This window comes from Rhinoraja longicauda, chromosome 27, assembly GCF_053455715.1.
Source record: "Rhinoraja longicauda isolate Sanriku21f chromosome 27, sRhiLon1.1, whole genome shotgun sequence".
NCBI classification, from domain to species: domain Eukaryota; kingdom Metazoa; phylum Chordata; class Chondrichthyes; order Rajiformes; family Arhynchobatidae; genus Rhinoraja; species Rhinoraja longicauda.
In genome coordinates, this window is record NC_135979.1 from 23,473,359 (window position 1) to 23,487,739 (window position 14,381).

The 14,381-nt window shown below is 55.2% G+C and overlaps 1 protein-coding gene across 1 annotated transcript in view; it reads right to left on the bottom strand.

Annotated features, from left to right (window-relative positions):
- Positions 1–14,381, bottom strand: part of col16a1 (collagen, type XVI, alpha 1) — a 143,697-nt gene that overhangs the window by 110,161 nt on the left and 19,155 nt on the right. Inside the window, 7 exon segments of the mRNA XM_078423060.1 lie at positions 848–874; positions 1,199–1,234; positions 5,673–5,813; positions 6,681–6,761; positions 7,575–7,850; positions 9,971–10,094; positions 12,527–12,644. Coding sequence (XP_078279186.1) covers positions 848–874; positions 1,199–1,234; positions 5,673–5,813; positions 6,681–6,761; positions 7,575–7,850; positions 9,971–10,094; positions 12,527–12,644 — 803 coding nt within the window.

Below are 14,381 nucleotides of genomic sequence, written 5' to 3' on the forward strand. Positions count from 1 at the left end.
GTAGGAAGTTAGCTAAAATTGGAGAATTCAAAACCCAACCAGAATAACCGGACAAACCTGTTCATCCGGTTTGTGTTGGCCTCACTCTGGCAATGGAGGAGGCCCAGGACAGAGAGGTCAGCGTGGGAATGGGAAGGGAAGTTAGGAAGGTCAACAACTGGGAGATCCAACGGGCCTTGATGGGCCGAGCGCACTGAGCACCATCCTGATATTCTGTTTTAAAACTGTTCCAATTTGTTTCATTGGGTTGTTTAAATTAATACTGACTAGCGAATTAATTATTGCATCGTATGGGAGGCACATTCCCAATCTCGTTGTACCCCTGTACAATGACAATAAAGATATATTGTATTGTATTGTATTGTATTGTATAACCAGACTCAGAACATAGAAACATAGAAAGTAGGTGCAGGAATAGGCCATTCGGCCCTTCGAGCCTGCACCGCCATTCAATATGATCATGGCTGATCATCCAACTCAGTATCCTGTACCTGCCTTCTCTCCATACCCCCTGATCCCTTTAGGGCCACATCTAACTCCCTCTTAAATATAGCCAATGAACTGGCCTCAACTACCCTCTGTGGCAGAGAATTCCACAGATTCACCACGCTCTGTGTGAAAAAAAACGTTCTCATCTCGGTCCTAAAAGACTTCCCCCTTATCCTTAAACTGTGACCCCTTGTTCTGGACTCCCCCAACATCGGGAACAATCTTCCTGCATCGAGCCTGTCTAGAACACTCAGCACGCTGTGCTCTGCGATCCACAACACCCCCTCCCCAGCTGCACCTCGCCCATGCCTTGTGCCCGTGAGTAGTCAGTCAGGAAGCTCGTCACGCTGCTAATTACCTTTTCTCTGAGCAGTTCACTGGCATCCTGTGGGAGATTGATAAAGAATTCAAATTAATTGCACTTCAGAAAAGAAGATGCACCATCCCCAGCAGATCCTCCCCGGGACAGTGCCACCCTTCAGATGGGAAGGATGATGTTTCCTCGTGCCCATCAGGGACCGAGACTAATCTCCACAAGGTGTGGAGCCCATTGTTCAACCAAAGGGCACCCACACCTACACTGTCCAATTATTCATTGCCTCCCCGTAACCTACTGCCATCCATCTTCACACACACTATGCCCAGTGCCTCTTCCACTCCAGCTGCACCCACAGCAACACTTAACCAGAGCGCAATCAATGGTACTCACGTTTTTTCCAGCTACCTCGGGGATGCAAGACTTGCACTGGAAAAGAAAGGCAGCAGGTGTCACTGCAGGCAGGCAGTCAGCACTCCAAATAAGCCAACAGTCTCACCCACCCATCAGCTACCACCCCACCAGTGGCTCCACTGCAGACAGCTCCACCCTCAGCTGCCTCGCTTGGCCCCAAGGAACAGCATGTCCTCCTTAAACAGTAGCTTCCCACCCGCCGGGCCAGTATAAACCCCACCTCAAAACCTCCTGCCACCCTGCCCTCCCGCCCCCCCCCCACCCCACCCTCCCGCCACCCCGCCACCCCACCCTCCCGCCCTCCCGCCACCCCGCCACCTTGCCCTCCCGCCACCCCGCCCTTGGAGACACGTAGAACTGCAGATGCAAAACACAAGTGCTGGAGGAATTCAGCGGGTCAGGCAGCATCTGTGGAGGGAATGTGGAGGGTGACCTTTTGGGTCCGAGCCCTTCCTCAAGCTTTGATTTAAAATCTGCCTTTGTTGTAAGCAATCAGGAATTTGGCTGGCTGCAGTGCTTATCAAATATGTGGAGTATACTGTGTATCAGTGTGGTGGGGGGTAGTCTACATGTCTGTGGTCCTGCCCACATCATTAACCAGACTTACTGTGCAAGATGGCGGGGCGACGTGCCGACTCCAGAGGAGGATCTACTACGATCCGAGACAATCGCCCCACTCTTTTAAATCTCTTTTCCACCTGCAAATGTACTGTCTGAAGAAGGCTATCCATGTTCTCCAGAGTTGCTGTCTGACTTGCTGAGCTATTCCAGCACTTTATGTCTTCTTTTGTAAACCAGCAGTTGCAGTTTCTTACTTCTACAATCTACCACCTTTTCCAGCTGTACTCTACATTTTTCCCTAGGCTCCACATAATGTACAAGTTTGGCTTGATTGTGTCATGTATGGTTTTACTCGGTTTGATTGGATCGTATGCAAAACACAGCGTTACACTGTATCTCAGTACATGTAATGATTATAAACCTAAACCACGTTATTTGCTTATATGAGACACTGCAAGCCAACTGTGTTTCTGCTGACTCCCACTGAACTTGGCTGGAGGTTGGTGCAGTCATCTCAGGGTCAAGATGCCCAAAGTCTACGTGCTCGCGGGGACACTGTGAATGGGAGGAAGGTCATCTTACACATTGATGGAGCCAAAATAGAGATGGTCGAAAGCTTCAAGTTCCTAGACGTAAATGTTACCAGTAATTTGTCCTGGACCAGCCGCATCAAAGCTGAGGCCAAGAAAGCACTCCAATACCTCTACTTCCGAGAAGGCTTAGTAAGTTCAGCATCTCCCCAACAGCCCTCACCGACTTCTACAGTTGCACTGTAAAAAAACATTTTATGCATCGCAGCCTGGTTTGGGAACAACTCCATCCAAGGCCGCAAGACATTTCAGAGGGTTGTGGACGTAGCCCAGACCATTTCACATACGAACCTCCCTTCCATCGACCCCATCTACACTTCATGCTGCCTCGGCAAGGCCCCAGCATAATCAAAGATCAGTCTCACACCGATCACTTGCTCTTCTCCCCTCTCCCATCAGGCAAGAGGGACAGAAGTTTGAAAACACAAACCTCCAGATTCAGAGACGTTTCTTCCCAATTGTTACCAGGCAACTGAATGGTCCTCTCATCAGCTAGAGTGTGGTCCTGACCTCCTATCTACCTCTGGAGGCCTTTGAACTATCTTTAATCTGACTTTATCTTGCACTAAATGTTGCACCCTTTATCCTTTATCTGTGCACAGTGGATGGCTTGATTCTAATCATGTATAGTCTACTCGTTGACTTGATAGCACGCAAACAGAAGCTGTCGCACCGCACCTCAGTAAACATGACAATAATATAACAAACTCAATGAAACTATACTAAACTGTGGGCTACCAACATACAGCAGGTTTGAACCTGGTGCTTTAAGGTTTACTGTGACAACACATATTTCATTTCCATCACTTAAGTGGCTGAAATCTGTACAGAACCTCTCAGTTGACCTGACTGTGAAATTCCATTTAGGATTGTCCACCCTCAGCACCTGATGGAGAAGGGACAAGGTGGCGCAGCGGTAGAGTTGCTGCCTTACAGTACCAGATGCTTGGGTTCGGTCCTGAGTATGGGTGCTGTCTGCACGCTGTTTGTGCGTTCTCACCGTGATGGCGTGGGTTTTCCCAGGGTGCTCTGGTTTCCTCCCACATTCCAAAGACGTAGCTTAATTGGCTTAAGTCAAGATTGTAAAATGTCCCTCGTGTGTGTAGGATACTGCTAGTGTGTGAGGATCGCTGGTCAGCGTGAACTCTGAAGGGCCTGTATTCATGCTGTATCTCTAAACTAAAAAAACCTAAACCTCACCAGTCATCCCTGGGTTTCCTGTGAACTTCAGCTACCTTCCTCAGCCCGTGAGCAAGCAGGTTAATTTAGACTGCGTTGTTTTGGTGAAGATGGCAAGGATTAGAGTAAGATACATTCTAGGAATTATATTCCAGAAGAGAAAGAAGAAAGGAAAAAGAGTGGGAATGGAGAGAGAGGTTATTCTTCTTCATAACTTGAAGATGTTGCCAAACACCGAAGAGGTCATTTGGAAACACGGTCACTCTCACAATGTAGGAGCCGCAGGAGTTAACCCCGTGGCCAGCATGAGGCTATAATGGCCCTGTTTGCTTCTCGTGACATAGGTGGGAGAGGGTTATCCACAGCACCGGAGCCAACACTCCTGCTCACACTCAAACATAGGCAGCGGATCTTCTCAGCAGATTCCCAGCTTAACGTCACATCAGGAATACGACTCACCCAAGAGCAACAGCCCTTCAGAACCATACTGGGGGTCCAAGTGGTCCCACGCTCATCTCTGGGGTCAGCTTCAAGTTACAACGTCACGAGAGGCAAACTGTCTGATAATATCTGAAGAAGGGTCCCGACCCAAAACGTCACCTATCCTTTTTCTCCAGAGATGCTGCCTGACCCACTGAGTTACTCAGTGTATACATTTTGTGTGCAAGCAAAGAATCCCACTGTGCCTAGTCACATGTGACAATAAAATATTCCTATTCCACTTTGTGTCTATCAGTCTGAAGAAGGGTCTCGACCCGAAACGTCACCCATTCCTTCTCTCCCGAGATGCTGCCTGACCTGCTGAGTTACTCCAGCATTTTGTGAATAAATCGATTTGTACCAGCATCTGCAGTTATTTTCTTATACTACTTGTGTCTATCTTTGCCTGACAATGGGATCCTGCTGTGAACCAGTTACCTCCTACATTACATCAAAATTACATCAATGTTAATCCTACGTTACATCAAAATTAAACTTGCTGCTCGCATTTCATTGTGAAATGCCACGTAGAAATATCCAACCCAGTGTTTTCAGAAAATGCCATGCCACAGGCACTCCACGGTGGATCTGTACAAGGCACTGCCTCAAAACGTCAGCCAGCATCATCAACGACCCACACCACCAAGGCCACACTCTCATTTCACTCCTGCCATCGGGGAGAAGGTACAAGTGTCTGTGTCTTCTGTACAAAACTGTAACGTCAGGTTCAGGAACAGCTTCTTCCCAACAACCTTCAAGCTACTGAACACTACAAACTCCATCTAAACCATGAACTAAGATCTGCCTTGGTTGCTCTAAGGACTTTGGGATTTTTGCATTATTATTGTGTTTTTATTATTTTGTTTATTATATTATCTATGAGCACTATGTTTGCAGACCTGCTATGCTGCTGCAAGTAAGAATGTCCTTGTTCTGCTTTTGGTACATATGACAATAAACCAAGCGACCCTTGACCCCCCATGTGTATGGTCCACCACGCTCTGGCCAGTGCAACAGATGTGGACATCTCTGAGCATCGCCAACTGCAGAACTCTACTGGAACCAGTGGACACAAGGAACTGTAGGTGCTGGGTTTGATTTTTTTTAAACACAAGATGCTGGAGTAACTCAGCGGGGTTCGGAAGCATCTGTGGAGAACATGGATAGGTAACATTTCAGCTTGGAATTCTTTTTCAGACTGTTAAGGTGATGTCTGACGAAGGATCTCAACCCAAAATGTCACCTATCCATGTTCTCCAGAGATGCTGCCTGACCCGCTGAGTTATTCCAGCTCTTTATGAATCATAAGGTCATAAGTGATAGGAGCAGAATTAGGCCATTCGGCCCATCAAGTCTACTCCGCCATTCAATCATGGGTGATCTATCTCTCCCTCCTAACCCCATTCTCCTGCCTTCTCCCCAAGAATCTATCTATCTCTGCCTTAAAAATATCCACTGACTTGTTCTCCACAGCCTTCTGTGGCAAATAATTCCACAGATTCACCACCCTCTGACTCAAGAAATGTCTCCTCATCTCCTTCCTAAGAGAATGTCCTTAAGTTCTGAGGCTATGACCTTTAGTCCTAGACTCTCCCACTAGTGGAAACATCCTCTCCACATCCAGTTGGAACTGGACTGCTCACCTTTGCCTTTGTCGTCTGGTCTCCGCAGAAGCACTTGGTCTCGACCTCCCCTCGTATCTGAGGCAGGGCCCCTGTCAAAGTCCCCTCCTGCTGCCTCTGGGCATCCCGCCTGCTCTTTGGCCCCTGCACATCCACCGCACACTGTGAGGAAGGCGGGAAGAAAATCATCATCACAACATCTGGACACGGGAACAGCGAAACACAAACGGAAGATTCCAGAAGCCCTCAGCGGGTCAGGCTGTGTCGATGGCACTCAGAGCTACCGCTTCATGTCAAATACCTTTTTTCCAGAACAGGGAAAGAGGGGAAAATGAAGACACATGGAACTGCAGGCAATGGAAGTCTGGGCTAAACACAAAGTGCTGGAGGAACTCAGCGGATCAGGCAGCATCTGTGGAGGGAATGGACAGGCAATCTATCGGGTTGGGACCCTTCTTCAGACTGCATGCATGAGGGTTGAGAAGACTGGAGAAGAGGTGACAATGCCTGGCAAGTGATAGGTGGATACAGGTGACAGGAGTGGGGGATGGTTGATTGACAGATGGGTGGAGTTAGTGACAAGGGCTGGTGGTGAAAAGGAGACGAATGGATGTCAGGTAAGGAGAGAACAAGCGTGAAATGGAAAGCAAGAGGAGGGGATATAGGGGCAGGCAACGTTTCAGGTTGGGACCCTTCTTCAGACTGATTGTAGTGGGGGGGGTGGGAGAGAAAGCTGGGAAAGATGTGGAGGGGTGGGGCAAAGCCTGGCGAGTGATAGGTGGATACAGGTGGGGGGGGGGGGGCGGGGATCATCGAGGCTGGGAAATGCATAACCTGAGGGAGTATACTTGATGCAATTGGTCGCAGGGGAAGGGGAAACGAGCAATGTTTGCATCGTGGGGGTGGGGAGAGGTCACCGCTGGTCAGACTGGGTGTGTTGCTGGGATCCGGGAATGCCGTCAGGATTCCATTGGGATGGCAAGGTCGGATGCGGGGAAGTGGGTGGGAGGGGGAACGCCGAAAACTTACCCGGACACCCGGAATCTCACAGCACGTCATCTTCTCGGCCACGAAGGGGTCGCAGAACAGGATCATCTGCCGCAGGTCGACCTTTGCGGAGACAGGGTGCAGGGGGTGAGTGGAAGGTGTGACATACGCTCGCACGCCCCAGTGTGTGGGGGCTGCCCAGCCAGCATAGGGGAGTGGAGCACCGCACCGGGGGAGGGTGGGGGGCAGTGAGGACCGGAGCTGACCACGGCAGCTCCCCCTGAACGTGCTGACTGAGGGTTAGATCGGGCGAGGGGGGGGGGGAAGAGAACCATGGGCCTCCTACACCTCATCCATTGCTTCCATCCAGGTGGAGCTGTTTCACCAGGAATATTCCCAACCCATTCCCAGGCAGCCACACTGGCTGCTGCCTCTCTCCCTGCTCCCGCCCAATGGGACTGGGACTGGGACACCATGCAGGGTCCCGACTTGGTCTGCACCAAGCAGACAGGTGGTGGGACCAATCACCACCTTCCCCTAAAGATGTGCCATGGCCAATCAGCATCTCCCCCTTCAGTGCGGGTCGGAGTAGGCCCAATCAGCACCTCCCCTTCAACGGAATGTTATGGGGTCCAATCACCATTCTCCCTTTGGCTAGGATGTGACAGGGCAAATCAGCACCTCCCCTTCATTGTGGGTTGAATGTGATGAAGACCAATCACCATTCCCCCTTTGGCAAGGGTGCGACAGGACCAATCAGCACCTCCCCTTCGGCAGGGATGCGATGGATCAATCAGCACCTCCCTTCCAGCGGCCCACCACTACTCATTGGCACCGAGGGTCTCGCCGGCCGTCAGTAAACAGGCCACTGCCTGCAGGGCCGGTCGGTGATGGTGGGCTGACCACCTGCTGGTGGGCAACGCTGATGGGACCAACCTCAGCCGGCTGGTTGTTCTGGGCGAGAAGACCCATCGCCGCCTGGCCCTCCGTGTCGATCTCGCCGCGCTCCTCCACCGATTTCGTCTCGATTAGTCGGCAGTCCAGGTAGAGAGAGGCCACGTTGTCCTGTACTCTGACCACCAGCTTGTGCCAACGGAGGTTAAAGAGGGCAGCCACGCCCTGGCTACTGAACACCCAGTGCAACTGCTCTTGGAGCCAGCCCTGGGCCTGGTACTCCACCGTCTTGTTCCTCCCGTTAGCACGGATCGAAAACTGAGAGCAACAGGGAGAAAAGCAAGTAACAACTGAGACAGCTTCTTCACCAAAGGCCATAGGAGAGGGCGGATGTATCTGTCCCGGACTAGACCTCTGTGTCCCCAGCCGCACGGTGGCGCAGTGGTAGAATTGTGGCAGAGCGTAAGATGTACAGGTTTGTAGGTTAATTGGCTTTGGTAAAGATTGCAAATAGTCCCTAGTGTGTAGAACAGTGCTACTGTACGGGGCGATCATTGGTCGGCATGGGCTCGATGGGCTGGAGAATCTGTTTCCATGCTGTATCTCTAAACTAAACTAAACTAAACCCAGGATCAGGCAAGGCCACAACTCTCCTCTCAAACGGATCTGCAAGCCACTCAGTGTGTGAATCCACAGCCTGTTGGCCAGACTTAATAGTGCAGCATCTCGGTGTGTGGGTGGTGGGTATATGGAACGAGCTGTCAGAGGAGGTAGTTGAGCCAGGTACTAGAACAGTCCATGGATAGTAAAGGATCAGAGGAACATGGATCAATCGTGCGCAAATGGGATTTCTGTAGATGGGGAATCTTGGTCAGCATGGATGAGTTGGGCCGAAGGGCCTTTTTTGTGCTGTATTACTCTATGACAAGACGACCTAACAAAGTTCTCAACTCCAACATCTGGGGACGTTTAAAATTGAGAGAGCCATCAGAACAGCACAGTGGTACAGTTGGACGAGCTGCTGCCTCCTAGCGCCAGAGACCCGGGTTCGATCCGGACCTCGGCTACTGTCTGTGTGGTGTTTGTCGGTTCTCCCTGTGACTGTGTGGGTTTCCCCCCACAGCCCCAAGACGTGTGGGTCTGCAGGTTAATTGCCCGTAGTGTGCAGGGAGTGGATGAGAAAGTGGGATAACATAGAACTGGTGTGAGCGGGCGGGCGATGGTCTGCGTGGCCCAGGCAGGTGAAACCCTGGTGTGGCTGCCAGTCAGAGACTCGCAGCTCCCCACCCATCTCCTCGTCTCCCCATGCACGATTTCTGGGGAGGTCCCATCTCCCCAGCGAGGGATGCAAACCCTCTCGAAGGGTCGGCACAGTATACAGGAGGGAGGGAGCGGCCCAGGAATCCAAACCATTGACTGCACACTCTGTGCCATGCCATGGGAGTGGGAGGGGCAGAAGCAGCAACATCTCTCAGTCCGCCTACATACCAAAACTAGGAGACCGTCACTGAGAGTAAATGGGCAATTGGCTTGGTAAAATTGTAAATTGTCCCTAGTGTGTGTAGGTTAGTGTTAGTGTGCAGGAATTGCTGGTCAGTGTGGGCTCGGTGGGCCGAAGAGCCTGTTTCTGCACTGTCCCCAACTCCCCCTCGTCCCCAGCCCCCCCTGTCCCCAGCTCCTCCCGTCCCCAGCCCCCCCTCGTCCCCAGCTCCCCCCTGTCCCCAGCTCCCCCCTCGTCCCCAGCTCCCCCCCTGTCCACAGCTCCCCCCCTGTCCACAGCTCCCCCTCGTCCCCAGCTCCCCCCCTGTCCCCAGCTCCCCCCCTGTCCACAGCTCCCCCTCGTCCACAGCTCCCCCTGTCCCCAGCTCCCCCTCGTCCCCAGCCCCCCCTGTCCCCAGCTCCCCCTCGTCCACAGCTCCCCCCGTCCCCAGCTCCCCCTCGTCCACAGCTCCCCCCCGTCCCCAGCTCCCCCTCGTCCACAGCTCCCCCTCGTCCACAGCTCCCCCCTGTCCCCAGCTCCCCCTCGTCCACAGCTCCCCCTCGTCCCCAGCCCCCCCTGTCCCCAGCTCCCCTCGTCCCCAGCTCCCCACCTGTCCACAGCTCCCCCCCTGTCCCCAGCTCCCCCTCGTCCACAGCTCCCCCTCGTCCACAGCTCCCCCTCGTCCACAGCTCCCCCTCGTCCCCAGCTCCCCACCTGTCCCCAGCTCCCCACCTGTCCCCAGCTCCCCCTCTGTCCCCAGCTCCCCCTCGTCCACAGCTCCCCCTTGTCCACAGCTCCCCCTTGTCCCCAACTTCCCCGCATCCCCAGCCCCCCCTGTCCCCAGCTCCCCGCCTCCCCACATCCCCAGCTCCCCGCCTCCCCCTGTCCCCAGCTCCCTGTGCCAGCTCGGCTCAGAAGGCTCTCCCTCAGAGCTCGGTCCAGGGCATGGCCGACCCACCTGCGTTCGGCCCTGGGAGTCGGTGATTTTCACCAGGTACCAGCTCTTCTTCAGTGTCCTCTTCTTCATCAGCAGGGTGGCCAGGAAGGTGAAGTCCGTGGGCAGCCCCTTGGGGAACACCTGACTGAAAGACAAGACAGATGTGGGTTAATGCACGGAACGATGCAGGGCCACATCCCCCACCCAACCCACTGATCCTCCCCACCCCTAACCTCGACCCCCTGACATCCACCCCTCCACCCTTGACCCCTAAACCCTGACATCCACCCCTCCACCCGACCCCCTGACATCCACCCCTCCACCCCTGACCCCGACCCCCTGACATCCACCCCTCCACCCCTGACCCCGACCCCCTGACATCCACCCCTCCACCCCTGACCTCCCCCCCTCCACCCCTAGACCCGACCCTCTGACATCCACCCCCCCCCATCCCAGACCCCGACCACCTTTGACCGCTGACCCCCAGCCCCGTCCTCTATGGCCAACACAGTCTCCAGGTGCAGCCGCAGAGCGAGTTATCCTCTCCACAGCCTGCCTTCCCAGACCCACACAGACCAGACCTCCCACCATTGACGTCATGCTGCTTCGGAAAAGCAGCTAACACAACCAAAGACCTGTCCCTCACCCACCCCCGCCATTCTTTCTTTTTCCCGCACCAAACCGGCAGAAGATTGCTTGTAAGTGCACCACCAGACTCTGGAAAAGCTTCTTCCCCTCTGATCTCAAGCTCTTGTATGGTCTTTCAATAATCGATGGTATCGTCCAGTTCACCTCTACCCCATTGAGGACATTGGACTGTGTCTATGGAACTGAGGCGCGACAAAGCTGAGAACTAGATTCTGCACTCTGTATCTTCCCCTTTGCTCTACCAATTGCATTTGAGTTTGACTTGATTGTATGTATGTATAATGTATCTGATCTGTTTGGGCAGCAAGCAAAACAAAGCTTTTCACTATAGCTCAGACCACGTGACAGTAATAAACCTGAACCTAAACCTAATCTGGTGAAGGACCTGACCTCCAGCGCTGGAGCCAGATGTTGACCAGCCAATGTTTGGTCATTCTTTCATCCCCTCCTCTTTCTGGCCTAGAGTTGGGGGTGTTGCACAACGTTAAGCTGTTCTGGCTCTTTCTCGGACTTGGCTAAGAAAAATAAATACCGGAGCTGCACATGAGGTTACTACTGATGTAATGTCAGTGAGACAGAGACAGAGAGACAGAGAGACAGAGAGACAGAGAGACAGAGAGACAGAGAGACAGAGAGACAGAGAGACAGAGAGACAGAGAGACAGAGAGACAGAGAGAGAGAGAGAGAGAGAGAGAGAGAGAGAGAGAGAGAGAGAGAGAGAGAGAGAGAGAGAGAGAGAGATAGAGAGATAGAGATAGAGATAGAGATAGAGATAGAGAGAGAGAGAGAGAGAGAGATAGAGATAGAGATAGAGATAGAGATAGAGATAGAGATAGAGATAGAGATAGAGATAGAGATAGAGATAGAGATAGAGATAGAGATAGAGATAGAGATAGAGATAGAGATAGAGATAGAGATAGAGATAGAGATAGAGATAGAGATAGAGATACTGTACCCCGAATGGAGTCACACCTCCAGTGTCTGTACCCCAGGTGCAGTCACACCTCCAGTGTCTGTACCCCAGGTGCAGTCACACCTCCAGTGTCTGTACCCCAGGTGCAGTCACACCTCCAGTGCCTGTACCCCAGGTGCAGTCACACCTCCAGTGCCTGTACCCCAGGTATGGTCAGCACTCCCACACTAGAAGAGTACTTTTTCTGGACAAGTAGTTTTGTTGCAATGAACTGGAAGCTCTGCAGACAGTGCAGAAAAGCAAACAGGAAGCACCAATGTTATTGGACACAATAAACACCTCGGCTGACAGCTGGAGCACAAACGATCATTTGCAATGGCTACATCTCACCTTTCCCTCCCACCCCCCCCCCCCCACCCCCATCATCTCACTGGGATATGTCTCTGGATTTAAGCTGAAAAGTCTCTGCATCGATTGTTCAAACCCTTCACTCTCTTTTCCCAGAAAACAGAATCCTTCAGAACCTTTGTCCCCAGGGCAGTAATGTCAAAGACTGAAGGTCATAGCTTCAAGGTGAGTGGGGCATTGTCGCTGAAGGTGAGAGGGGCGCACTCTTTAACGTGAGAGGGGCACACTCAATGTCCTGCCACTGAGACGCACCTCAGCTCAGTGTTCTCCACTTGCTGACACACAGCGGTGGGGCAACGGACAAGCATTGACCACCCTCGGCAGAGCGGTTGACCCAGCCCACCACCCCCCTCCGCTCCCTCAGCGCCAGTCCCCTCAGGGTTCGGGTCCAGAGAGACTGGCAGAGCTCCCCGGGGCTACAGGGATCTCTGGGGAGGTGCTGCTGGATGTGGCTCAGGTCTCCTCAGGGTTAGAGTGGATACAACAGAAGGTCACTGCCACAGGTCTCCTCACTCCAACCATTAACCCCGTCACCCACCCCCTGATAGACCACCGTCAGGTCTCGGACCAGAGTCTGCCCTTCCCACCTCATGGCTGCCAGCACTTACTCAGTGGCTCTGACCAGGGACACGTTTCCTAATCTCACAATCAACGACCCTGTCGGACTTCGGATTTTCTTCAGTGCCGGCGTCTTAAAGAGAGAGAATCTCCTGAGCAAATTAAAGCCTGCAAGCCAAAGAACAAGAGTCAGTGTCCATAGGTACCTCCAGACCCAAAATGCCATCGGTCCATTCCCTCCACAGATGCTGCCTGACCCACTGAGTTCCAGCTTGAGATTCCAGCACCGGCAGTTCCTTGTGTCTCTACGTAGATTCTGGTGGTTACCTGCTCTTCTCCCTCAGTCCCATCCAGATGTTGGCCAGGAACAACTGACCATTGGTCCCTGCACATCTGCAGGACTGCTGCTTGCCAGATGTTGCGTGGATATCCCAAAGAAGGATGTGGTCAAACAGCCAAACCCTAACCCCATACATCAGCTGTCGACCCAGCTGTGGTGGAACAGCTGGCCTTCCGAACAGCTGGATCTGCCTCGTCCCAGTCGCAAGCTTCCCGCTGATGCAGTGACGGCTGTAAACACTGGGTCCCATCAGGCACTCTGTGCTGACCCCACAGGGGATGGTGTGGAACCTCAGCACAGCCCAGGTTCACCAGGTGTGCTTTAATGCAGATGCTCAGGACCTGGTGAAATGGGACCCGATATCAGTGGAGAGACTGATGACAAGGCAGTAGTCGAGATGGGCTAACGGCGCATGGAGACTGGGAGAGAAGATGGTTGGAGGGTGAGGAGTTTGAGGGTGAGGTGATGGGTTCAAGGGTGAGATGAGGTCAGTGGATTGTGGTTAGAGGAGATGAGGGGTTAGTGGAGATGAGGGGCAAGAGCGTGAGCGGCTAAGGGGCGAAGAGACGAGGGGGCGAGGGGCGAGGAGCCAGGGGGCCGGGGGGGGCGAGGGGGCCGGGGGGGCGAGGGGGCCGGGGGGCCGGGGGGGCGAGGGGGCCGAGGGGGCCGGGGGGGCGGGGGGGCCGGGGGGCCGGGGGGGCGAGGGGGGCCGGGGGGGCGAGGGGGCCTGGGGGGCGAGGGGGCCTGGGGGGCGAGGGGGCCTGGGGGGCGAGGGGGCCTGGGGGGCGAGGGGGCCTGGGGGGCGAGGGGGCCTGGGGGGCGAGGGGGCCTGGGGGGCGAGGGGGCCTGGGGGGCGAGGGGGCCTGGGGGGCGAGGGGGCCTGGGGGGCGAGGGGGCCTGGGGGGCGAGGGGGCCTGGGGGGCGAGGGGGCCTGGGGGGCGAGGGGGCCTGGGGGGCGAGGGGGCCTGGGGGGCGAGGGGGTTGGGGGGCGAGGGGGTTGGGGGGCGAGGGGGTTGGGGGGCGAGGGGGTTGGGGGGCGAGGGGGTTGGGGGGCGAGGGGGTTGGGGGGCGAGGGGGTTGGGGGGCGAGGGGGTTGGGGGGCGAGGGGGTTGGGGGGCGAGGGGGTTGGGGGGCGAGGGGGTTGGGGGGCGAGGGGGTTGGGGGGCGAGGGGGTTGGGGGGCGAGGGGGTTGGGGGGCGAGGGGGTTGGGGGGCGAGGGGGTTGGGGGCGAGGGGGTTGGGGGGCGAGGGGTTGGGGGGCGAGGGGGTTGGGGGGCGAGGGGGTTGGGGGGCGAGGGGGTTGGGGGGCGAGGGGGTTGGGGGGCGAGGGGGTTGGGGGGCGAGGGGGTTGGGGGGCGAGGGGGTTGGGGCGAGGGGTTGGGGGCGAGGGGGTTGGGGGGCGAGGGGGTTGGGGGGCGAGGGGGTTGGGGGGCGAGGGGGTTGGGGGGCGAGGGGGTTGGGGGGCGAGGGGGTTGGGGGGCGAGGGGGTTGGGGGCGAGGGGTTGGGGGGCGAGGGGGTTGGGGGGCGAGGGGGTTGGGGGGCGAGGGGGTTGGGGGGCGAGGGGG